At 40.0% G+C, this 27,670-nt stretch overlaps 1 protein-coding gene across 1 annotated transcript in view; it reads left to right on the top strand.

The window, feature by feature from the left end:
- The window catches only part of fam204a (family with sequence similarity 204 member A), a 35,453-nt gene extending 31,499 nt beyond the window's left edge, over nt 1–3,954 (top strand). The window contains exons 6-7 of the mRNA XM_061961911.1: nt 2,943–3,052; nt 3,236–3,954. Coding sequence (XP_061817895.1) covers nt 2,943–3,052; nt 3,236–3,287 — 162 coding nt within the window. The 3' untranslated portion in view covers nt 3,288–3,954. The remainder of the gene's footprint in view (nt 1–2,942; nt 3,053–3,235) is intronic.
- Nucleotides 3,955–27,670: the final 23,716 nt, after the last annotated feature.

Genomic DNA, 27,670 nt, shown 5'->3' with positions numbered 1-27,670 from the left:
TGCTTACGTGCAGTGATTTCTCCAGATTATCTGAACCCTTTGATGATATTACAGACCGTAGATGGTGAAATCCCTAAATTCCTTGCAATAGCTGGTTGAGAAAGATTTTTCTTAAACTGTTCAACAATTTCCTCACGCATTTGTTGACAAAGTGGTGACCCTCGCCCCATCCTTGTTTGTGAATGACTGAGCATTTCATGGAATCTACTTTTATAGCCAATCATGGCACCCACCTGTTCCCAAGTTGCCTGTTCACCTGTGGGATGTTCCAAATAAGTGTTTGATGAGCATTCCTCAATTTTATCAGTATTTATTGCCACTTTTCCCAACTTCTTTGTCGCGTGTTGCTGGCATCAAATTCTAAAGTTAATGATTATTTGCAAAAAAAAAGATGTTTATCAGTTTGAACATCAAATATGTTGTCTTTGTAGCACATTCAACTGAATATGGGTTGAAAATGATTTGCAAATCATTGTATTCCGTTTATATTTACATCTAACACACTTTCCCAACTCATATGGAAACGGGGTTTGTATGCTAAGTTCGACCGTTGACATTGATTCAACTTTTGAAATTTCTTCATTTCAAAACCAATAACATTGATCCAACGTTAGACATCAACGTTGTCTCACACAGTGTGTTACACCAGAATTTGTCTCATTTCATCATAAAATCAGTAATACATTATTATTTGATAGACAGTGGTACCTCTGTTTCTGTTATTGAAGCATTCCAAAAAGTCGGACAAAGACCAAATTGTACGAAAATAAAATAAATGTTCCCCATAACAAAAAATGTTTATCCAATTACTCTATTCCGGACAGCAAAATATATCAACACAACACATTTTATAAAAAAATAATTGTAGTTTGATGGCGGAAAACAATACAAAATGCATATAAATGACAAATTAAATGGATGCATAAACATTTAATATAATTTCTACCTTTATAAAAGACAATAGCAGTAAGCAGTAAGCAGTGTTACGGCAATAGCAGTACGCAGTGTTACAGCTGCGAATGGTTGTGGTTGGTGTGATCACAAGATGCAGAGAGGTCAGGCAACGTGCAAGCAAAAGGTCATTTTATTAGGTACCGAAAATGAGGAAGCACCAGCATGGCTACAGCAGAAGATCGCGGGCGAGTAAAAACGTGGCTAGGCAAAAAACACAAACATTAGACAACAAACCAGGGGCCCGGGGACTCACTTGTCTCTGACGACTAATCAAGAGCAGGTGTGGAGAACAATGCTCATAAGCAGTGATAAAAGACACTGCAAGACAAAACCAAAACGGGAAGAGGAACAAAATAAGCGCGGTAGAACCGAAGACACATTAAACACAGGATAATACAAGAGCAAAACAGTCTTGATGCATCAGGAGGACAAATTTATTTATTGAATTCAATAGTGTTTCTCACCTTATTCGTCAAAGTGCTAGCAATTGCAACTTTTTTAGGAACTATGGAGGTTTATTTAGCTGTATACTACCAAAAAAAGCACGGAGACTGAGTCACCAATGCGTGGGATTTTTTGTTTGGGCATTGGATTCTGCGTAATGATACATGTGCAAACTGACTACTTGTTTATGCGCAATAATTTGCAGTATGATGAAATGTGGCACAATTCTGGCATAAATTGTCTTTGACATGAGGCCGTACGAAAATCAAAGCACCACTGTATTATTGTGTCTTGTTAACAGACATGCATTACCTGTACTGCAGTAAAGTTCAGAATCTGGCACAGGAATATCCAAATCCAGAACCGCTAGTTTGTTTGTAAAGGTTGCGTACACAATAAACAGGTCTTGAAAGTAGCATATATCACTTTTTATGCCAATATTGTGACCAACATGAACGGTTTCGCTTAATTGTTGTGCCAGACAGCAGTCATTTGCAGGTGCGCCCTTTTTTATGGCTACAACTTCATTGGAAGGCAGAGCCTTCCCGTCATTGTATCTCAGAAACTGTCGTTTTGCTACACAAAATCCATTCTTGTTGGAGCATGTCTCTACTTTGACGAATAAATACTTAAATACTAATGAATACTAATTAATAAATACCATCCTCTCAGACTAGTCCTATCTAGTCTATGAGCATGAACTGATGAAGCCTGCTCGGATGAGAGACAAAACGTCTTCTGAGACAATCGGAACAGCCCAGTTGATTATGTTTTGCATTTGGGTTTTATGACTATTCCGATAACAAACCAAACCGTAATAATGGCGTACCACATGCAGTGTAAACGTAGTTCAATCAATCAATAAAAGTTGACTTATATAGCCCTTAATCACAAATGTCTCAAAGGGCTGCACAAGCCACAACGACATCCTCGGCTCAGATCCCACATCAGGGCAAGAAAAACTCAACCCAATGGGAACAACGTGAAATCCTGGAAGGGACCGCAGTTTTGGGTGACCGCCCTCCTTGGGTGACCAGTGCAATAGATGCCGAGTGGACATGGTTAATAATGTGAGAGTCCAGTCCATAGTAGGGTAAGCAGGAGATCCTTTTGAAAGGAGACAAGTCAGCAGCGCAGAAACGTCACCAACTGATGCACAGAGGAGTGGTTCAAACCAAGTCCCAACTTGAAACAGCTTGCTCATATAGTGGGTCTGGGTTCTGCTCCTGATGCGTGGTCACCTGATAATCTCTCCACACAGGAGAGGAGGACAGAGCATAAAACAGAGACAACAGATCAACTGGTCTAAAAGGGGGGCCTTTTTAAAGGCTAGAGTATACAAATGAGTTTTAAGATTGGACTTAAATGCTTCTACTGAGGTAGCATCTCTAACTGTTGCCGGTAGGGCATTCCAGAGAATGCAGTGTGGAAACTATATAGATGCTGTGTGGAGGAGGCAGCAGAGACGGTGACAAGCATCAGTCAGACAGATTTGATTTATTCCTCGTCATTCTCCAATGGGCCTCTCCTCTCTCTCTAAATAGCTGGCTGTGAAAATCGCTGAAGCCACTGGTTGCCGTGATTATGTGCAGTGCAAACAGGAAGAGGACGCTTTGAGGGCAGCGAAGAAAAGGAAGAAACAAATAGCTTGGGGGTAAGACGTCCCTGTACTCATGTTTTGAGTCTGCCATCCCATCTGACATAGTGTCAAGTACAGTTAGGATGCTGAAGTCTCCAGACTTTGAGTCATTAGTCATTCTCAGATGGGAGCTGGCAGTTAGAATGAATGTGCCAAGGGTTCAGTAATGCACTGATTTTTTTTTTTTTTCTGTTTCAGGTTTGAGGCAAAAAAGCGTTGGGAAACCAAAAGCAACATGGGCTACATGTGACCAACATGGATGGGAGAATGATGTTGTATTTTCGCTTAAAGGACCCATCGCGTCTAAATGACCTACATTTCACCAACAAGTTCTCTTATGTATTTTTTGCTCCTGAAAATGAATCTGGCAATTATTTCCCATACTATCAATAACAATATGATGTGACTGAAGCATTAAGGAGTGGGACTGTCCAGAACTAGCTGCAGTGTGCTCAAACAACCACCAGGTAGCATCTGTAAGCAGATAATACGTACCATGCTTTCTTTTTCGGACTTATCAGGTTGGTAGTGCATTCTCCAAGCATTTCTCACTCAAGCTTCAAGTAATGGATAAGGAAAACATTAAACCAGACCCACTATATGAGCAAAAAAATAAGATAATTCCGGAAGTACTTCCCTGCTCTTCTATTTCCTCTTACATAAACACCATAGCCTGTGTTTTCTCATGGTCTTTCAGCATCTCCTCAAGTATCTTGAGAAATACATCAGTAAAAGAAGTCACAAAATAAAATACTAGCAGCTAACCTCATTTTTGAGCGCCAAGTCTGCTTTACTTTCTCAGTTTTTCCACAGACAGTCTTTCTCCCCTAAAGAGTAATTCGGATTTTTGGGATCACATTTATCTTGAGTCTTTTAATTTGATATTTTCAAATCATTAAAATGATTGCTGAAAATTACGCTCCTCTTGCTTGGTTTGTTTTATTTTGTGTGAGTCAATTTGACTCGAGAGGTAAATATTTTTTAAATTTTCCCATCATTTGGAAATGTATGCAGAGTGAACTATTTTTAGTTGCATTGCTACAACCTGCATCAATGCATCTGGCAGACATATTTGATCATTCCTTCAAATTCTGCACGAAAATAATGGGATTTGGGATTAAATTGCTACCAAAACACATACATTGGCTCTTAAACATGGTTCTTATACTGTTACGTTTGTATTGTAAAGCAGAGTTAGAATAGTTGCTTCTAACCTCGACAGAAAGTCCCTTTTTTTGTTTAATAAAATGCACACTTTGAAGACACTATAATGTATGTATGCATGTGTGTGTGTATATATATATGTATATACATATATATACACACACATATATATATTACACATATATATATTTACATATATATATCCATCTTCTTCCGCTTATCCGAGGTCGGGTCGCGGGGGCAGCAGCCTAAGCAGGGAAGCCCAGACTTCCCTCTCCCCAGCCACTTCGTCCAGCTCCTCCCGGGGGATCCCGAGGCGTTCCCAGGCCAGCCGGGAGACATAGTCTTCCCAACGTGTCCTGGGTCTTCCTCGTGGCCTCCTACCAGTCGGACGTACCCTAAACACCTCCCTAGGGAGGCGCTCGGGTGGCATCCTGACCAGATGCCCGAACCACCTCATCTGGCTCCTCTCGATGTGGAGGAGCAGCGGCTTTACTTTGAGCTCCCCCCGGATGACAGAGCTTCTCACCCTATCTCTAAGGGAGAGCCCCGCCACCCGGCGGAGGAAACTCATTTCGGCCGCTTGTACCCGTGATCTTGTCCTTTCGGTCATAACCCAAAGCTCATGACCATAAGTGAGGATGGGAACGTAGATCGACTAGTAAATTGAGAGCTTTGCCTTCCGGCTCAGCTCCTTCTTCACCACAACGGATCGATACAGCGTCCGCATTACTGAATACGCCGCACCGATCCGCCTGTCGATCTCACGATCCACTCTTCCCTCACTCGTGAACAAGACTCCGAGGTACTTGAACTCCTCCACTTGGGGCAAGATCTCCTCCCCAACCCGGAGATGGCACTCCACCCTTTTCCGGGCGAGAACCATGGACTCGGACTTGGAGGTGCTGATTCTCATCCCAGTCGCTTCACACTCAGCTGCGAACCGATCCAGTGAGAGCTGAAGATCCTGGCCAGATGAAGTCATAAGGACCACATCATCTGCAAAAAGCAGAGACCTAATCCTGCAGCCACCAAACCGGATCCCCTCAACGCCTTGACTGCGCCTAGAAATTCTGTCCATAAAAGATATGAACAGAATCGGTGACAAAGGGCAGCCTTGGCGGAGTCCAACCCTCACCGGAAACGTGTCCGACTTACTGCCGGCAATGCGAACCAAGCTCTGACACTGATCATACAGGGAGCGGACCGCCACAATCAGACAGTCCGGAACCCCATACTCTCTGAGCACTCCCCACAGGACTTCCCGAGGGACACGGTCGAATGCCTTCTCCAATCAATCAATCAATCAATCAATCTTTATTTATATAGCCCTAAATCACAAGTGTCTCAAAGGGCTGCACAAGCCACAATACTGCCGAGAGTATAGAGCTGGTCCACAGTTCTCCAAGTCCACAAAGCACATGTACCGGTAGACTGGTTGGGCAAACTCCCATGCACCCTCAAGGACCCTGCCGAGAGTATAGAGCTGGTCCACAGTTCCACGACCAGGACAAAAACCACACTGTTCCTCCTGAATCCGAGGTTCGACTATCCGGCGTAGCCTCCTCTCCAGTACACCTGAATAGACCTTACCGGGAAGGCTGAGGAGTGTGATCCCACGATAGTTAGAACACACCCTCCTGTTCCCCTTTTTAAAGAGAGGAACCACCACCCCGGTCTGCCAATCCAGAGGTACTGACCCCGATGTCCACGCGATGCTGCAGAGTCTTGTCAACCAAAACAGCCCCACAGCATCCAGAGCCTTAAGGAACTCCGGGCGGATCTCTTCCACCCCCGGGGCCTTGCCACCGAGGAGCTTTTTAACTACCTCAGCAACCTCAGCCCCAGAAATAGGAGAGCCCACCACAGACTCCCCAGGCACTGCTTCCTCATAGGAAGACGTGTTGGTGGGATTGAGGAGGTCTTCGAAGTATTCCCTCCACCGATCTACAACTTCCGCAGTCGAGGTCAGCAGAACACCATCCGCACCATACACGGTGTTGGTAGTGCACTGCTTCCCCTTCCTGAGGCGGCGGATGGTGGTCCAGAATCGCTTCGAAGCAGTCCGGAAGTCGTTTTCCATGGCTTCCCCGAACTCCTCCCATGTCCGAATTTTTGCCTACGCGGCCGCTGAAGCCGCACACCGCTTGGCCTGTCGGTACCTGTCCGCTGCCTCAGGAGTCCCATAAGCCAAAAGAACCCGATAGGACTCCTTCTTCAGCTTGACGGCATCCCTCACTGCCGGTGTCCACCAACGGGTTCTAGGATTACCGCCACGACAAGCACCAACTACCTTGCGGCCACAGCTCCAATCAGCCGCCTCGACAATAGAGGTGCGGAACATGGTCCACTCGGACTCAATGTCCAGCACCTCCCTCGTGACATGTTCAAAGTTCTTCCGGAGGTGGGAATTGAAACTCTCTCTGACAGGAGACTCTGCCAGACGTTCCCAGCAAACCCTCACAATGTGTTTGGGCCTGCCAGGTCTGTCCGGCATCCTCCCCCACCATCGCAGCCAACTCACCACCAGGTGGTGATCGGTAGAAAGCTCCGCCCCTCTCTTCACCCGAGTGTCCAAAACATGAGGCCGCAAATCCGATGACACAACTACAAAGTCGATCATAGAACTGCGGCCTAGGGTGTCCTGGTGCCAAGTGCACATATGGACACCCTTATGCTTGAACATGGTGTTCGTTATGGACAATCCGTGACGGGCACAAAAGTCCAATAACAAAACACCACTTGGGTTCAGATCCGGGCGGCCATTCTTCCCAATCACGCCTCTCCAGGTTTCACTGTCGTTGCCAATATGAGCGTTGAAGTCCCCCAGCAGAACGAGGTATGTATGTATATATATATATATATATATATATATATATATATATATATGCATGTATGTATTTGTAGTAAGGTGGGCAGTGCAGGGTTAAGGGGGAGGAATATATTTATAGCTAGAATTCACTGAAATTAAAGTATTTCTTTTATATATACATATATATATATATATATATATATATATATATATATATATATATATATATATATATATATAAATAAATAAATGATAAATGGGTTATACTTGTATAGCGCTTTTCTACCTTCAAGGTACTCAAAGCGCTTTGACAGTATTATATATATATATATATATATATATATATATATATATATATATATATACATATACATACATATATACATATATATATATATATACATATATATATATATATATATATATATATGTATAAAATAAATACTTTAATTTCAGTGCAAATTCAAGTATTTATTTTATACATATATATATATATATATATATATATATATGTATATATATATATATATGTATGTATATGTATATATATATATATATATATATATATATATATATATATATATATATATAATACTGTCAAAGCGCTTTGAGTACCTTGAAGGTAGAAAAGCGCTATACAAGTATAACCCATTTATCATTTATTTATTTATATATATATATATATATATATATATATATATATATATATATATATATATATATATATATATATATATAATACTGTCAAAGCGCTTTGAGTACCTTGAAGGTAGAAAAGCGCTATACAAGTATAACCCATTTATCATTTATTTATTTATATATATATATTTATATATATATTTATATATATATATTAAATAAATACTTGAATTTGCACTGAAATTCAAGTATTTCTTTTATACATATATATATATATATGTATATATAAATATATATATATATATAAAGAAATACTTGAATTTCAGTGTTCATTCATTTACACATATACACACACATAACACTCCTCTGTACTCATTGTTGTATTTGAAAGTGCAGCCAGGAGCACAGCCTTTGAAGGAGCATAGGTGAAATTTAATTTGCAGGAAAGAAGTGAGTTTAAGGTTGTGTGGACATTACTACTTGCCGTAGTTTTGAAGCAATGCATGATGGGAATCCGGATGTTGTGTGTCAGTATATTAACGTGCCGGCTGGAATAAACACACGCTGAGAAATAGCGCCGTGCCTGCCTACTTTATGGGTTATAGATCAACCTATGGATAACGGAGACATATATAATAGGAAAAAAGGAAAATCCTCTTTAACTTGTGTCTTTGTATCGGTGAATATTTGTGGCATTTTTTTAAAATAGTCAGAGTTTTGAGTTGTGAACAGCGATCCTTCATCGGCTTGTGTCTCGGTCGTGCCTTCACCTCATCTGCAATAAAAGTCCTGCTTAGGCATCTAAAAAAAAAAAAAGCCAGGTCTCATCACAGTTAAAAACTTGCTCCAGTTGAATCCTTTAAGTGCTTGATAAACTCCTTTGCGAGAGGCGGGCGGTGAATGCCGGCTCCTCTTATTAAACTTTTCCAACCACCCATGGCTTGACTTAAAATGTTCTTCTGTGCTGGCTCCAGCATCATCACTTTTGGACATCAAGTCATGATATAAATGGCGAGCCTTTTTCGCAAACGGTAGCCTCGGAGATGCGATTACCTGCTAACTCCTTCTCAATTACCCTCACAAGCAGCAACTTTTCGACGCGGTCCTGCACTTTCTCTCTTTCCTTGCAAAGATATTTAACCCCTTGGCAAATCAGCCACCATATAAATATCTTTTTTTTTTTAAATGGTTGCAATTGTGAACTTATTTCTTCCATATTTGCGAGCTAATACGTCCACCGCTGTCGCAATTTGGTAAACAAGATGTGACGTAGCTAGGGGCCCTACCTCTTCAAAACTGATTGATTGATTGAAACCTTTATTAGTAGATTGCACAGTACAGTACATATTCCGTACAATTGACCACTAAATGGTAACACCCGAATAAGTTTTTCAACTTGTTTAAGTCGGGGTCCACGTTTTGCATGCCCGCGCGGGCAGGAAGTGATGTCATCAAAATAGCAGCCCCCAGTTGGGTTTCTAGCAGCACACAAAATAAATTAATGTTCGTAAGTTGAGACATTGTTCGCACGCAGAGGCATATTTGTCTCGATCTAAAAGTTCATAGACCAAAAAGGTCCTAAATAGAGGCATTTGTAAATCAAGGTTGCACTGTTTTACGCAATATGACATTGCCTCCACTCCTCTGTAGGTGACGTCAGCAGGGTCATGAAGGCCCACTCACATTTTGGGGCTAAAAGTGGGCATTTCAAAATGGGCTGGGAAAACAAGCCCTAAAATCACTACGGTGTCTATTTTGGGGGGAATTTTCCATGTAGATGTCCTTTTTAAAGTTAAAGTACCACTGATAGTCACACACACACTAGGTGTGGTGAAATTAACCTCTGCATTGGAGCCATCCCCTTGTTCCACCCCCTGGGAGGTGAGGGGAGCAGTGAGCAGCAACGGTAGCTGCGCACTGGAATAATTTTGGTGATTTAACCCCCAATTCCAACCTTTGATGCTGAGTGCCAAGCAGGGATGTAATGGGTCCCATTTTTATAGTCTTTGGTATGACTCGCCGGGGATTGAACTCACGACCTACCAATCTCAGGGTAACATAAACACAAACACAGGTTTTCCTGCTCGTCAGGGGATTTGCCAAGCACGGATGTAATGGGTCCCATTTTTATAGTCTTTGGTGTGACTCGGCCGGGGTTTGAACTCACGACCTACCGATCTCAGGGTGGATACTCTAACCACAAGGCCACTGAGCAGGTTTTAGCCTCAGAACTGTGATATAAGTGCCAATATGGTCAGAATTAGAGTGGCCCTTTAATTTAATGAAAGTCATTATTTTTGTCATGGCAAACTGATTTGTTTCATAATTTTGGCATAATTTTAAAGAATTAACACCAGCAAGAGTTGCTGTGTCGGCTGGGGGGGAGAAAATCCATCTAAAAGCAAAAAAAGGAGATGATGGTACATTCAAATTAATTCCCTAGGCGTCCATTGGAGTCTGCATTGTGTTAGTTTTCCATTACATTTCAGCGATTTGAGCGTTCTGGCCTTCAAATTAAATCTGCTGTACATTATGGGATGATGCGTTTATTTATTGCTGTAAAGTGGGTTAATCATGAAGGCGCTCCTTTCTTCTCCCGGAGAAGAGAAAGGAAAGATTAGGCCCCTAATGCAATGTACAGGATAATGTGCGATAGGATTTGGGAGAAGAAAATGAAATTTGCCTGCTGTAAACTGTTGTCAGCTAACATAAACTGCAAGTTGAGAGAGCGGCCGCGTGTTGGGAGGGGGGGGGGGGCTTTGCTGTTGGCCGTCTCCCATGCTGGGAGACATACTATTGTTTCTGTGTCTGAACAACGGGGAAGCTTTTCTTGAAGCTTCTACTCGCCGCTCTTTGTGTGATGAGCCCTCTTCAGCATGCGTTAACCGCTCTAAAACTACGTCTTTGATCTGTTTTTTTTTTTTTGCCTCCGAAGCTTCTTTTTAATGCTGTGAATTCCGAACAAAGATTACTTGTATTCATATGACTTAAATGTGTTTAGCATATATATATATATATATATATATATATATATATATATATATATATATATATATATATATATATATATATATCCGTTAGGTCAGGAAAAAACAAAGAGGCTATATCATCCCTACAAGCCTGTCTCGCAGGTTTCGCAGATTTCCCTGCTGGTCAGGGGAATTTTTTCATTTGTTTATTCATTTGATAGGTAAATAATAATACAGGTAATGAGAAATCAGACACATGTTTTTGTCCCCGCGCCCAAAAAAAATAAATACAAAAAATAATAATAATAATAATAATAAAAATTCAAATAATAACACCCCCTCCCACCCCTCATCCTACATTTCAGTCACAGTGGGTAGCAATGTACTGCCTTCCTCTTCACCACAAGCCTATAGAGAATCACAATAACTGAGTAAAAGGACAAAAAAAAAAGGTAACAACAAAAATAAAAATCACAAACATACAAAGAAGTGATTTTATTTTTTATAGAATATAAAATCCCATGACGAGCAGGTGGCCCTGCGATGAGGTGGCGACTAGTCCAGGGTGTACCCCGCCTTCCGCCGGAATGCAGCTGAGATAGGCTCCAGCACCCCCCGCAACCCCAAAAGGGACAAGCGGTAGAAAATGGATGGATGGATGGATGGATGAAGAGCAGGGAAACCTGCGAAAGGTTTCGCAGGCTTGTAGGATGATATAGCCTCTGTGTTTTTTCCTGACCTAACGTTTATATTCCGCTCTACCCCGGTATTGAGCACTGTATAATGGATAAACCACAGAAACCTGGACTATATATATATATATATATAAATGATAAATGGGTTATACTTGTATAGCGCTTTTCTACCTTCAAGGTACTCAAAGCGCTTTGACAGTATTACCACATTCACCCATTCACACACTGATGGCGGGAGCTGCCATGCAAGGCGCTAACCAGCAGCCATCAGGAGCAAGGGGTGAAGTGTCTTGCCCAAGGACACAACGGACGTGACTCGGATGGTAGAAGGTGGGGATTGAACCCCAGTAACCAGCAACACTCCGATTGCTGGCACAGCCACTCTACCAACTTCGCCACACCGTCCCCAATAATATATATATATATATATATATATATATATATATATATATATATATATATATATATATATATATACATATATATATATATATATATATATATATATATATATATATATGTATATATATATATATATATATATATATATATATATATATATATATATATATATATATATATATATACACAGAGGTGGGTAGTAACGCGCTACATTTACTCCGTTACATCTACTTGAGTAACTTTTGGGATAAATTGTACTTCTAAGAGTAGTTTTAATGCAACATACTTTTACTTTTACTTGAGTATATTTATAGAGAAGAAACGCTACTTTTACTCCGCTACTTTTATCTACATTCAGCTCGCTACTCGCTACTATTTTTTATCGATCTGTTAATACACGCTTTGTTTGTTTTGGTCTGTCAGACAGACCTTCATAGTGCCTGCGTTTCAACAAATACAGTCACTGGTGACTTTCACTCCGTTCCACCAATCAGATGCAGTCACTGGTGACGTTGGACCAATCAAACAGAGCCAGGCGGTCACATGACCTGACTTAAACAAGTTGAAAAACTTATTGGGGTGTTACCATTTAGTGGTCAATTGTACGGAATATATACTGTACTGTGCAATCTACTAATAAAAGTTTCAATCAATCAATCAAAAGTGTGAAGGAAAAAATACCCTTTTATTTCAACCGTACATCCCGTCAAAAGCCTAAAGACTGACTGCACAGTTCCTGTCTTCACAATAAAAGTGCCGCTCCATCGCGCCTGCGCTTTCAAAACAAGAGTCTCCGAAAGCCAGCGCAAACAAGCTAGCAAGCTACGGAGTTTGTCGCCAATGTATTTCTTGTAAAGTGTATAAAAACGAATATGGAAGCTGGACAAATAAGATGCCAAAAATCAACCACTTTCATGTGGTATCAGACAGAAAGGAGGAACTTTTTTCTCCTCCATTTGAAAACGTGGACGCTATCAGCACTACTGTCTGATTACAATCAATGCAAGTCATCAGAATCAGGTAATACACCAACTTATATTCTTGTCTTCATGAAAGAAAGGAATCTATATGTGTTAAACATGCATGTATATTCATTAAAACACCTTTAACATGTAAACAAAAACGGCAAAATAAATAAATATCAATTATATACTGTATATATATATATATATATATATATATATATATATATATATAAATGTGTGTGTATATATATATATATATATATATATATATATGTGTATATATATATATATATATATATATATATATATATATATATATATATATATATATATGATATGTGTGTGTATGTTACTCATCAGTTACTCAGTACTTGAGTAGTTTTTTCACAACATACTTTTTACTTTTACTCAAGTAAATATTTGGGTGACTACTCCTTACTTTTACTTGAGTAATAAATCTCTAAAGTAACAGTACTCTTACTTGAGTACAATTTCTGGCTACTCTACCCACCTCTGTATATATATATATATATATATATATATATATATATATATATATATATATATATATATATATATATATATATATATATATATATATATATATATATATATATATACTGTATATATATGTATATATATATTTTTTTTCCTGTTTCAAATGATTGCTTGCTTTGAGGTAATGAGAATTCTAATGACTCCACCTTTGTTATTAGCGTTGAACATATTTGGCTATTGTGTCGTGAAGTGATGTGAACTTCCTCAGCTGTATCGGTACAGGAGGGAATTAGCAAAATCTGCATTTTAAGTTTGTGGCCATTTATGATAACACACATTAGTTTTCGAGAACAAAATTATGCACACGCAATTTAACCTTCATGTGAATGTGTGTGTGTGTGTGTGTGTGAGGATGTCATTTCTGCTAATTAAACTATTAATTATCTCTGTAATGAGACACGAGTCAAAACTCTGTTAAGCACATCAAAGTATAACATGGAATTGCTTCACTTTGATGACTACTATGAAAAACAGAGCTTCACTGAGGAGTGAGGAAAATGAAACGTTCCATTAACCAGGAGCAAAGAAAGCCTTCAAAAGTTCTGGATAACTTTGAATTTTCCAACTTTTTGCCTTAGATACAATGACTGAATAGTTTGTTTCATTTCAAGGACAGCTGGGGTGGCATGCAAAATTAAAGCACTGAAATCAATCAAAAATACTTATTTTATACATTGAAAAGGTTATCTTGGCAGATTGTGCTTATTTAGGATAAAGGGTACAGTCAAGATGCTAAAATCAATATACTGTCGATCAGGTGAGTTATCTGAGTAGAACATATTTGTTTTGTGTAATCGCAATGCAAAATAGTGCAATATTTATTGAATCTAACCCCACAAGATAGACTTAAACAAAACTATATTAATCCCTAAGGGAAGTTATTTGACACCCAGCCCCTCAATTAAAAGTAAAATGATGAAACTCTCAGGAGCCTCTATGATCTGCTGCTATTCTTACAGGCGCACATCGAAACCATGTGATTGTGGTGCAGGCTCAAAAAGTCCACAAAGAACTAGGCAAAAACATACAAAAGCAAACAGGGGAACTGCACTTTTTTGGAATTTTGCCCATGGTTCACAATCATTAAGACATGACGACTGATGTATTTTTAATGCATTGTAAATATTAAATAATAAATATGAGAGCTCCACTGTTTCGCCAATAAAATCCAATAAATAACCCTTCGAAAAGCACCAATAATACTCCATTTACATTTCGTGGCTTATATATTAACCAATTATTAGTGATATTAATATTATAAGCGCTAACACAGATTATTTATAGCGGGGACGTGATCACAAGCTTGTGTCTCTATGTTTACATCATCGAGTGGTCTGCTGCTTCCTTGCTTCCCTGCTCCCTGTAAGTTTATTCATAAATCATGCCTCTCACCTGGACAGAAGACGTCTGAGTAGGTATTCCGACAAGTTGGGACACTGTGAATCTGGAACTGGCCAGAAAGAGACGGAAAGTGCTTGTTCCCCCACATTCCCTAACTTCGACCCCCAACCCTGTTTCTTCGCAAGGATTATGAGACATTTTTTAAACTAAATGGGAATATATGAACATCCTAGCAGTCGGCATCCTAATGACAGCAGACATTGTACAGTAAGTGATGTTTAATTATGTTTGTTGGCTCTCATGAAGTCTGCAGTGAGCAGAAATCAGTGATGAAGAAAAAAAACTAACATTGTGATACGTTTTTGAAATTAATACGCCGCGAATGCTTAAAATGATCAAAATGCGTAAATATGAAATGTTATTATAAATGTGCCCTTTAATACATTACATACTTACATCATATATATAAAACCCTAATGGAGGTATTTAGGTGTTTTTTTAGGGGCTCTAGAGGCAAAATTGATTGGCTCCCATAAGCTCCATTGTAAGCGGAATTTTGATCAAATGTATTTAATATTTAGAATGCATTTAAAAAAAAATCCAACCATCGTCATGTCTTTCATAATGATTGTGAACGATAGGCAACATTCCAAAGAAAGTGCAGTTACCCTTTAAGGAACAAGACACTAAAGATTACACAGCTGATGCAACACGCTGCCACATCAGCGATACCATTTCTACATACAGCCACAAAAGTCAAAAGCAACGAAAAACCATCAATGAGGAAAAAAATATAAAAAATTATACGTATTGCGCACATACAACTGTGCCATGTATAGACAAACGACAAAACAAAAACACACAGGGGTTAGTGCATGTGCCTCACAATACGAAGGTCCTGAGTAGTCCTGAGTTCAATCCCGGGCTCGGGATCTTTCTGTGTGGAGTTTGCATGTTCTCCCCGTGACTGCGTGGGTTCCCTCCGGGTACTCCGGCTTCCTCCCACCTCCAAAGACATGCACCTGGGGATAGGTTGATTGGCAACACTAAATTGGCCCTAGTGTGTGAATGTTGTCTGTCTATCTGTGTTGGCCCTGCGATGAGGTGGCGACTTGTCCAGGGTGTACCCCGCCTTCCGCCCGAATGCAGCTGAGATAGGCTCCAGCACCCCCCGCGACCCCAAAAGGGACAAGCGGTAGAAAATGGATGGATGGATGACATCTTAACACCACCGTATACCGCGGTGGCCACTGCAATGTTCCACACCATGGTTTGCTGGGCGTCCAGAGACAGGAAGAGACCCAACAAAGCGACCAAGAGAGCCGACTACGCTCCCGGCCAAAGTGGATGAGCGAAAATCTCTCCAGAGAGACTTAAGTGTCCGACACATGCTCATCCGACCAAGACCCCTCGAAGCCGCCCCTCTGTCCTGCAGGAGAGAGAACGAACAAATGCAAATGAGTATAATATTTATTGATTCTAATACCCTCATGAGATATTTAATTTCTTGTAATTATTATTCTTTACGCATATTTTTATGTTGCCAACTAAAACCTTTTGAGGGCTTTAACACACTTTAAACCCTATCTGTTATCATACAAGAAACGTGGGTTTGCCCTCCACATTCCAATAAGATGCTTGTTAGTTGAATGAAGACTCTCAAATTGGCCACAGGTCTCGGTCTATAATGTGCTCTGCGCTGGACGATTGGCTGATGACCTGTCTAGGGTGGACCCTGAGGCCCCTTCTACACTAAGGTTATCCAGGGTAAATCCCACCTTTGATTGATTGATTGAGACTTTTATTAGTAGGTTGCACAGTGAAGTACATATTCCGTACAATTGACCACTAAATGGTAACAACCGAATAAGTTTTTCAACTTGTTTAAGTCGGGGTCCAACCTAACCAACCCAAACCTTATCCGTGTCCACACACACACACAATGGTCGTTAAAGACCCCCTCCCCCTCCGTCCGCCTGCGCAACGCGATCTCATACGCCATACTTGCCAACCCTCCCGGATTTTCCGGGAGACTCCCGAAATTCAGCGCCTCTCCCGAAAACCTCCCGGGACAAATTTTCTCCCGAAAAGCTCCCGAAATTCAGGCGGACTCAGGTCCATGAGGACCTGAGTCCGCTAACCCACAACATAAACAGCATACCTGCCCAATAACGTTATAACTGTAGAATGATGGAGGGCGAGTTCTTGGTTTCTTATGTGGGTTTATTGTTAGGCAGTTTCATAAACGTCCTCCCAGCGCAGCAACAACACACAACAACAGCAGTCACGTTTTTGTATACCGTAAAGCAGTTCGTCTGCCGTAAACAGCAATGTTGTGACACTCTTAAACAGGACAATACTGCCATCTAGTGCATTTGATGAAAGCACTTTTGTGCGTGCCACACAGCAATGCATCATCAGAGAGGGTGTTCAGCATGGTTCGAAAAATAGTGACAGAGAATAGAACAAGGATGGACAATTCAACCCTTAACTCAACAATGAGTAGATGAGTGTTATGTGTGTGTATGTGTGTAAATAAATGAACACTGAAATTCAAGTATTTATTTTATATATATATATATACATATATATATATATATATATATATATATATATATATATATATATATATATATATATGAAATACTTGACTTGGTGAATTCTAGCTGTAAATATACTCCTCCCCTTTTAGCCACGCCCACAACCACGCCCCCGTCCCACCCCGACCACGCCCACCCCTACCCCCTCCCCCCCACCTCCCGAAATCGGAGGTCTCAAGGTTGGCAAGTATGTCATACGCATGCACGGAAACGGGGAAAAAATGTGCGCGTCAGTCACCTCTGACCTGGAAGTGTATCCTTATTGTGGTTCAATGTAGACTATTGCCACATTTCATTTAACAATAAACCTTGCTTGCCTCACCATCAGCAGCTGTTAGACCAGACCTGGGTAAATTAAGGCCCGTTAAGCTTTTCGATCTGGCCCGCCGGACATTATTATATAATTATTTTAGATCTTTAAGATGGAAACTGTAGCTGCCATTATGATGTGCAGTGATGTTTTCAAATGACCGTAAGTCTTGAACTATACAAAGTATTTAAATGGTTAGAATCTGCGCTTTTGCATGATATACTAGTTACTATGGTCATCTAATTAGTTACTATGGTAATCTAAGTCACAGCAGCTCAGACGAGTCACCAAGCAGTATGGGTGGGGAGCGTTTCCACAGAGTGTTTCCAAAGCGGCCAGCCTGAAATGCGGGTGTCTGGGACAGACGCAGAAGGAGATTTTTCATACTTGCCAACCCTCCCGGATTTTCCGGGAGACTCCCGAAATTCAGCGCCTCTCCCGAAAACCTCCCGGGACAAATTTTCTCTCGAAAATCTCCCGAAATTCAGGCGAACCTGAGTGACGTGTCGACAGCCTGTTTTCACGTCCGCTTTCCCACAATATAAACAGCGTGCCTGCCCAATCACGTTATAACTGTAGAATGATGGAGGGTGAGTTCTTGGTTTCTTATGTGGGTTTATCCCAGCGCGGCAACAACACACAACAACAGCAGTCACGTTTTCGTCTACCGTAAAGCAGTTCGTCTGCCGTAAACAGCAATATTGTGACACTCTTAAACAGGACAATACTGCCATCTACTGTACATGCATATGTGACAATAACATCTACAGCTTTTAGAGAGTGCAGTGCACAACTGCACACACAACAAGGAGACGAAGCAGAATGCATCATCAGAGAGGGTGTTCAGCATGGTGAGAAAAATAGTGACAGAGAATAGAACAAGGATGGACAATTCAACCTTTAACTCAACAATGAGTAGATGAGTGTTATGTGCGTGTATATGTGTAAATAAATGAACACTGAAATTCAAGTATTTCTCTTATATATATATATATATATATATATATATATATATATATATATATATATATATATATATATATGTATATATATATATATATATATATATCCATCCATCCATCCATTTTCTACCGCTTATTCCCTTTGGGGTCGCGGGGGGCGCTGGAGCCTGTCTCAGCTACAATCGGGCGGAAGGCGGTGTACACCCTGGACAAGTCGCCACCTTATCGCAGGGCTAACACAGATAGACAGACAACATTCACACTCACATTCACATACTAGGGCCAATTTAGTGTTGCCAATCAACTTATCCCCAGGTGCATGTCTTTGGAGGTGGGAGGAAGCCGGCGTACCCGGAGGGAACCCACGCAGTCACGGGGAGAACATGCAAACTCCACACAGAAAGATCCCGAGCCTGGGATTGAACCCAAGACTACTCAGGACCTTCGTATTGTGAGGCAGACGCACTAACCCCTCTGCCACCGTGCTGCCCCTATATATATATATATATATATATATATATATATATATATATATATATATATATATATATATATATATATATATAATAAAACAAATATATATATATATATATATATATATATATATATATATATATATATATATACAGTATATATATATAGCAAGAATTCACTGAAAGTCAAGTATATCTTATATATATATATATATATATGAAATACTTGACTTGATGAATTCTAGCTGTAAATATACTCCTCCCCTCTTAACCACGCCCCCAACCACGCCCCCTGACCCCGCCTACCCTGCCCCCACCTCCCGAAATCGGAGGCATCAAGGTTGGCAAGTATGAGATTTTTACAACAAAGTTCTAGAGCTTAGTGATGTATCAGATGCATCAGATTGTAGGTGGGTTTTTTTTAACCTTCGCGTTCATATTTCGCTGTGTTTGTTGCATTTTTGTTGCGTTTCGCTTGATTGTAAAATATGTCAGTCAAGAGGGGGTATGACGTTCATATGTTGTCAATATTCAGTGTTTTATCGTTCCTAGTTAATATTGTAAATCCCACATTCTTTATTTTCATGTACATTCTGCGTCTTATTTAGTTAAAAAAAAATTAAAATTCCATTCAGTTTTTTAAGGCGGTGTGTCATAACGTTTTTAGCATTTAGACATTATTGTATTTTTGTATTAGTGTTCCTAAAAATCAGATATACCGGCCCCCAGACACATTTTTGTTCTAAAAATTTGGCCCCCCAAGTCAAAATAGTTGCTTAGGCCTGTGTTAGACTATTGTAGTGAATCACACCTGAGCCATAATATGTACGTGTGAAAGTAAACAATGTGATAAATAACATTTTACAACAACCAACAACAGGACACTGTGCTTGTAGGCCGAAATTGACGGTCGTACTTGACGGCCACAACCACTTCATTGCTTCACAATAGTTATGGAGTACAAAACTAGAGATTGAGTAATCGGCAATAACTAGTAATAGTCTGCTTTGCCAGTCCAAATGTATTCGCTGTTTTTCGTAGTCTGTCGTTGTCTCTCCTTCGACAAATGGACAAAGTTTTTCACTAAGTAGAATCACAGCTGACCTGGACATTCGAAAGTTCTCTTGCCGTTCCTCTGGAACAACACACTGGTTGAAAAACATATCCCACCAGGCTGACGTTCTTCCAGGCCTTATCCAAAACCGTCGCTCAACCGTCTATGTTGGCGTCTGAGATGTGTTGTATCTGAAATAGCTGCAATCGCGTTTTCCTTTCTCTTAAGGTATTGATGTGTGATTTCCACACGGGCATGTCTGGATGACTCGCCTCCATCTTTCTGACGTCACTTCCTGTGGGGCGCGGTCTTTCTGGCGTCACTTCCTCTCTGAACTCAGTTTGTAAATGATCAATGAGTCCATACAAAGCTAAGAGCCGGAGATTCAAGAAATAGACGGCGCACTTACCCGTGTAAAAAATTATCCAAGGAGGGGAATCTTAAACAGTGATTTGGTGTGACTGACACAAAGCTGAGGCTAAATAATTATTAATTTAAGGGGTTATCCGGTTTAGTGTAGACATAGCCTGAGTCTCGCCCCAAGTCAGCTGGGATATGCTCAAGTTTGGATGGATGAATGTGACAAGGACCTCGTCAAAGACAATACAGTCAGCCATTTTGAGTTTTAGGTCACACTTTAGTTGAGTTTTCAATTGTTTCTTCATTTTTTGTGTAATTTTCTAATTTAGGATATGTTTATTTTTGTCTAAAAAAAAACTGTCGCAGGCCAATAAAAAAAACGAGCTGCAAGCCTCAAATGGTCCTCAAGCCGCACTTTGGACACACCTGTCTTAGCTGATAAGCCAATACTATTGGAATGATAAAATAGAAACAAATTATACAAATACAAATGAATCAATTCTAAAAAGTAGTTATACTTATCATTCAAATTAAGTTAAAAAAAGACACCATTATTTGGATACAAATGCAATTGTATTGTCAGAATGTCATTCAGGAACATGTTTTAAATGTTTTACTTGAATGTACGTCATTTATTTGCTCAACATTTGCCAAACATTTTATTTAAAGTCCAGTCTGGAATGATTTTTGTAGTTAAATTTGCCAGCGAGCACACCAGTGGGAGTCTCCTCACTCATATTTGCACTGATGTGTCCATTGACCTGATCACTGACCTTATAACAGCCTTTTAGGTAAACATTTGCATTTAAGGTGAAGGAGCATGTGTGGTCAAAATGAACTGCATGATTAATCTGCGTCAGTGGCGGGCCGTGCGTTTCCCACCTAGGCCTTCGGTGATGTCCTGTGTGCAATGATTACCTCTCAAAATACCATCATTGATGTCACCACATGACCATTGCTGGAGAAATACTATACAGAAACACATTTACGCCCTACTGGGCATTGGATCACATAAACAGTGTACAAAACGGGTTATTTTCTGGCGCATTTAAAAAACAACTAAAACTCATCATGCGGTACTGTCAAAATGAGAATTGAAAAAAACGTATTAAAAGTGAAAAAATAAAATATTTGAGCTCACAATTTATAGATCCCAGTCGGCGCAGTATAAGCCAGTGGTACCCCTCGTCGTCGGCTTATTTGAGTAGAAATGGCGAGCATTTCATCACCAGAACAGCTGAGCTAGCTTCCAGGGTTGGCCGACATCGTCTCACAAGATGTAGTTTCTCTTTAAATATCCTTCTTGAAAATGGCCTTGCAAATATATATCTGCCACCTAATCAATGTTTTGTTCTCCTTCTCTGCTATCTCGGTCTGGCTACACTTCCTGCTTCCTGTTAAATTGAAACTTGTGAATAAATACTCACTTTGGAATGACAAGTGAGTATCCAATCACAGTCTCGTTAACATCAGGCTACCTAGATAGGCTACTGTCAACAACTTGTGATCTGATTGGCTATCGCAACTGTCTCTCAACTCTATGTGTTCTCAAGTTCATCCACTAACGGTCCCGATGAGTATCCAATCACAGGATGCGTAAATGTCTCGTTCAATGTGAGGCCAGCTAGAAGGCCTTACTGACAACAACTCCTGAACCAATTGGCTATTGCAACTGTCTATCAACTGTATGTCTTCGTTCACTTACAGTGCGCAGGCGCCCGCATTGTTGATTCTGAAGGCCTCGGGCAGATTTGGTGCAGCATGGCAACATAAGCTCGCTGAATTCTGATTGGATAAAAACTAAAACTAAAAACAACAGCGCTGGAAGTAGCATAATATGACATGAAGAGATTATGAATACTTTTAGATATTTAGAGAACGTAAATAAAAAAATAATTGTGTCTTTAATTATGATCATGATTTCTTGTTATGTTAGGCCAGCAGAGAAGGCCTTGCCGGCCCTGACGGCACACCACTGATCGGCATACTTGCCAACCCTCCCGGATTTTCCGGGAGACTCCCGAAATTCAGCGCCTCTCCCGAAAACCTCCCGGGACAAATTTTCTCCCGAAAATCTCCTGAAATTCAGGCGGAGCTGGAGGCCACGCCCCCTCCAGCTCCATGCGGACCTGAGTGACGTGTCGACAGCCTGTTTTCACGTCCGCTTTCCCACAATATAATCAGCGTGCCTGCCCAATCACGTTTAGAATGATCGAGGGTGAGTTCTTGGTTTCTTATGTGGGTTTATTGTTAGGCAGTTTCATTAACGTCCTCCCAGCAACCCAACAACACACAACAACAGCAGTCATGTTTTCGTCTACCGTAAAGCAGTTTGTCTGCCGTAAACAGCAATGTTGTGACACTCTTAAATAGGACAATACTGCCATCTACTGTACATGCATATGTGACAATAACATTTAGGGCTTTTAGAGAGTGCAGTGCACAACTGCGCACACAACAAGGAGACGAAGCAGAATGCATCATCAGAGAGGGTGTTCAGCATGGTTAGAAAAATAGTGACAGAGAATAGAACGGATGGACAATTCAACCCTTAACTCAACAATGAGTAGATGAGTGTTATGTGCGTGTATACGTGTAAATAAATGATATATATATATATATATATAAAATAAAATAAATATATATATATATATATATATATACATATATATATATATATATATATATATATATATATATATATATATATATATAGTTAGAATTCACTGAAAGTCAAGTATTTCTTATATATATATATATATATATATATATATATATATATATATATGAAATACTTGACTTGGTGAATTCTAGCTGTAAATATACTCCTCCCCTCTTAACCACGCCCCCAACCACGCCCCCACTCCAACAACGCCCCCCCCCTCCCGAAATCAGAGGTCTCAAGGTTGGCAAGTATGCTGATCGGTGTATATACAAGATTAATGCAATGTTTTTTTGGGATTAACCACATGAGTTTACTCGTTATATTTGACAGCACTCATGTATATATGCAGGGGCGCCGAAAAGGGGGGATAAAAGAGACGGATTCTAGGGGCCCATGATCGAGGGGGGCCCAGAGAGGCCCCTAATGATGATGAAATTATAATACTGAAAAAATAATGACACTGTGTTGGGGGCCCTGTAAAGATTCTTTTCATGGGGCCCAAAATCCCTAGCGGCGCTGATTATGATTATGATTATGTTTTGTTTTTTTTGTTTGTTTTCTTTACCTTGATTTCAGATATTATATCTTCTACATTTTGATGCTAGTACACTCTAGTGCACCTATAGATTGACTTTATTATATATATATATATATATATATATATATATATATATATATATATATATATATATATATATATATATATATATATATATATACACATAGATATATATACATATATATATATATATATATATATATATATATATATATATACATATATATATATATATATATATATATATATATATATATATATATATATATATATATATATATATATATATATGTATATATATAAAACAATAGCTTTTATTGGTTTGAATTCAAATCATGTTGACTTATTTTATTCATCAAATATAAAAGGACAAGTCAACAAACAAAAGTCATGTATGTACTGCATGTATGTATGTATTTATATGTATTAAACAGCATAGCTATAATGCGAAACAATTGGTTGTCAGCGAACATGACTAGCGTTGATCCAAGAACAGCGTGCCGCCCTATCCATAGCATCTCACTTTATTAATCTCTTTGAACAGAAGATAATGCCTTGAGCAGAGATGATTCTGCTTTTAAGCTGGAAAATCCACTTTCCCCCCTTGTCATGTGGAGGAACTGTTTTTCAATAGTCTGTAACTGGAGGCCAATCTTAGCCCCTGACCTGGGCTCATTTGTTGGGAAATGCTGAGACAAATTCCTTGGGCATACATCGAACGTCTTTGAGGAAAAGTGTTTGTTGTGCGCCGAGGAGGAAAAAGAAAACAACAACAATCCCATTAAATGGTTTCGAGGCTGCTGCGGTATGAAAGGGGAACATATGTCTGCGATAATAAGACATCAGCGCTATCGCTTGCTGCTATCAGCAGGTAGAATAGGATTACCTCAAAGGGAAGATCTCCAAGATACTGATGCTCCTCCAAACACCTCACACAATGTGGAGATCACACATGCAAGTGGGAAGTGTTTGTGGATTCTTCAATTTTTCTGACAAAAAGCTTTGTTCAAGTGTGTTAAAAATATACGACCCCTGGGAAATATGGAATCACCAGTCTTGGAAGATGTTCATTCAGTTGTTTAATTTTGTCGAAAAAAGCAGATAACAGAAGTGACACAAAACTATAGTCATTTTAAATGGCAACTTTTGGGCTTTAAGAAACACAAAAATTAATTAAGAAAATAAAATGCGGTAGTTAGTGACAGTTTATTTTTTTAGATCAGAGTGAAAGAAATATGGCGCTAACTAACAAAAAAAACCACCACATTGCTTCACCTCTGGCTTTTATAACAGCTTGCAGTCAGTCTTTGAGGCATGGACTTAACGAGTGGCAAACAGTTCTATAGTGAATAGGCTAATTGGGAACAGGTGAGTGCCATGATTGGGTATAAAAGCAGCTTCCATGAAATGCTCAGTCATTCACAAACAAGGATGGGGCGAGGGTCACCACTTTGTGAACAAATGCGTGAGCAAATTGTCGAACAGTTTAAGAACAACACACGAGCTATTGCAAGGAATTTAGGGATTTCACCATTAATGGTCCGTAATATCATCAAAAGGTTCAGAGAATCTGGAGAAATCACTGCACGTAAGCAATGATATTACGGACCTTTGATCCCTCAGGCGGTACTGCATCAAAAAGCGACATCAGTGTGTAAAGGATATCACCAAATGGGTTTAGGAACACTTCAGAAAACCACTGTCAGTAACTAAAGTTTGTTGCTACATCTGTAAGGGCAAATTAAAACTATACTATGCAAAGCCAAAGCCATTTTATCTATAGGCGCAAAGTTCAAAAGCCAGCATTTGTGATGGTATGGGGTTGTATGGGTGCCCAAGGCATGAGTAACTTACACATCTGTGAAGGCACCATTAATGCTGAAAGGTACATACAGGTTTTTGAGCAACATGTGTTGCCATCCAAGCAATGTTATCATGGACACCCCTGCTTATTTCTGCAAGACAATTCCAAGCCACATTCTGCACGCGTTACAAAAGCGTGGCTTCGTAGTAAAAGAGTGCGGGTACTAGACTGGCCTGTCTGTAGTCCAGACCTGTCTCCCATTGAAAATGTGTGGCGCATTATGAAACTTAAAATACCACAATGGAGACCCCGGACTGTTGAACAACTTAAAGGGGAACATTATCACCAAACCTATGTAAGCGTCAATATATACCTTGATGTTGCAGAAAAAAGACCATATATTTTTTTAACCGATTTCCGAACTCTAAATGGGTGAATTTTGGCGAATTAAACCCCTTTCTATTATTCGCTCTCGGAGCGAAGACGTCACAACGTGACGTCACATCGGGTAGCAATCCGCCATTTTCTCAAACACATTACAAACACCAAGTCAAATCAGCTCTGTTATTTTCCGTTTTTTCGACTGTTTTCTGTACCTTGGAGACATCATGCCTCGTCGGTGTGTTGTCGGAGGGTGTAACAACACGAACAGGGACGGATTCAAGTTGCACCAGTGGCCCAAAGATGCGAAAGTGGCAAGAAATTGGACGTTTGTTCCGCACACTTTACCGACGAAAGCTATGCTACGACAGAGATGGCAAGAATGTGTGGATATCCTGCGACACTCAAAGGAGATGCATTTCCAACGATAAAGTCAAAGAAATCTGCGAGCTGATGAGGGTATGTCTACAGAATATATCAATTGATGAAAATTGGGCTGTCTGCATGCTCAAAGTGCATGTTGTTGCCAAATGTATTTCATATGCTGTAAACCTAGTTCATAGTTGTTAGTTTCCTTTAATGCCAAACAAACACATACCAATCGTTGGTTAGAAGGCGATCGCCGAATTCGCCCTCGCTTTCTCCCGTGTCGCTGGCTGTCGTGTCGTTTTCGTCGGTTTCGCTTGCATACGGTTCAAACCGATATGGCTCAATAGCTTCAGTTTCTTCTTCAATTTCGTTTTCGCTACCTGCCTCCACACTACAACCATCCGTTTCAATACATGCGTAATCTGTTGAATCGCTTAAGCCGCTGAAATACGAGTCTGAATCCGAGCTAATGTCGCTATTCCTTGCTGTTCTATCCGCCATGTTTCTTTGTATCGGCATCACTATGTGACGTCACAGGAAAATGGACGGGTGTATATAACGATGTTAAAATCAGGAAGCTTTTTTAGGGATATTGCGTGATGGGTAAAATTTTGAAAAAAACTTTGAAAAATAAAATAAGCCACTGGGAACTGATTTTTAATGGTTTTAACCCTTCTGAAATTGTGATAAATGGGTTGTACTTGTATAGCGCTTTTCTACCTTCAAGGTACTCAAAGCGCTTTGACACTACTTCCACATTTACCCATTCACACACACATTCACACACTGATGGAGGGAGCTGCCTTGCAAGGCACTAACCAGCACCCATCAGGAGCAAGGGTGAAGTGTCTTGCTCAGGACACAACGGAAATGACGAGGTTGGTACTAGGTGGGGATTGAACCAGGGACCCTCGGGTCGCGCACGGCCATTCTTCCACTGCGCCACGCCGTCCCGTGATAATGTTCCCCTTTAAGCTGTACATCAAGCAAGAATGGGAAATAATTCCACCTGAAAAGCTTCAAAAAATTGGTCTCCTCCCAAACGTTTGCTGAGTGTCGTTAAAAGGAAAGGCCATGTAACACGGTGGTAAAAATACCCCTGTGCCAACTTTTTTGCAATGTGTTGCTGCCATTAAATTCGAAGTTAATGATTATTTGCAACAACAAAAAAAAGTTTCTCAGTTCGAACATTAAATATCTTGTCTTTGCAGTCTATTTAATTGAATATAATTTGAAAAGGATTTGCAAATCATTTTATTCTGTTTTTATTTACGATTTACACAACGTGCCTACTTCACTGGTTTTGGGTTTGTATATATGCAAAACCAATAATAATATTGGCTATGGAACTAGATGTAAAAAATAATTAAAAAAAGGACTGCCCTCCCGGGGGGAAGAATGGAGGCCCTCTCTTATACCTAGTACTTCTACTGGGTAGAACAGGGAGTCTGTTGATTAGATTCAGCACTTCTGCCACCTAGCAGAAGGCTTGTGTATCATTCTAACATGAGTACTAGAGCATAGACAAAAATAATGGAAATCTTCCCCTGA

The sequence above is a fragment of the Nerophis lumbriciformis genome, linkage group LG02, assembly GCF_033978685.3.
Source record: "Nerophis lumbriciformis linkage group LG02, RoL_Nlum_v2.1, whole genome shotgun sequence".
NCBI classification, from domain to species: domain Eukaryota; kingdom Metazoa; phylum Chordata; class Actinopteri; order Syngnathiformes; family Syngnathidae; genus Nerophis; species Nerophis lumbriciformis.
This window is presented reverse-complemented; position numbering and strand designations above follow the sequence as displayed.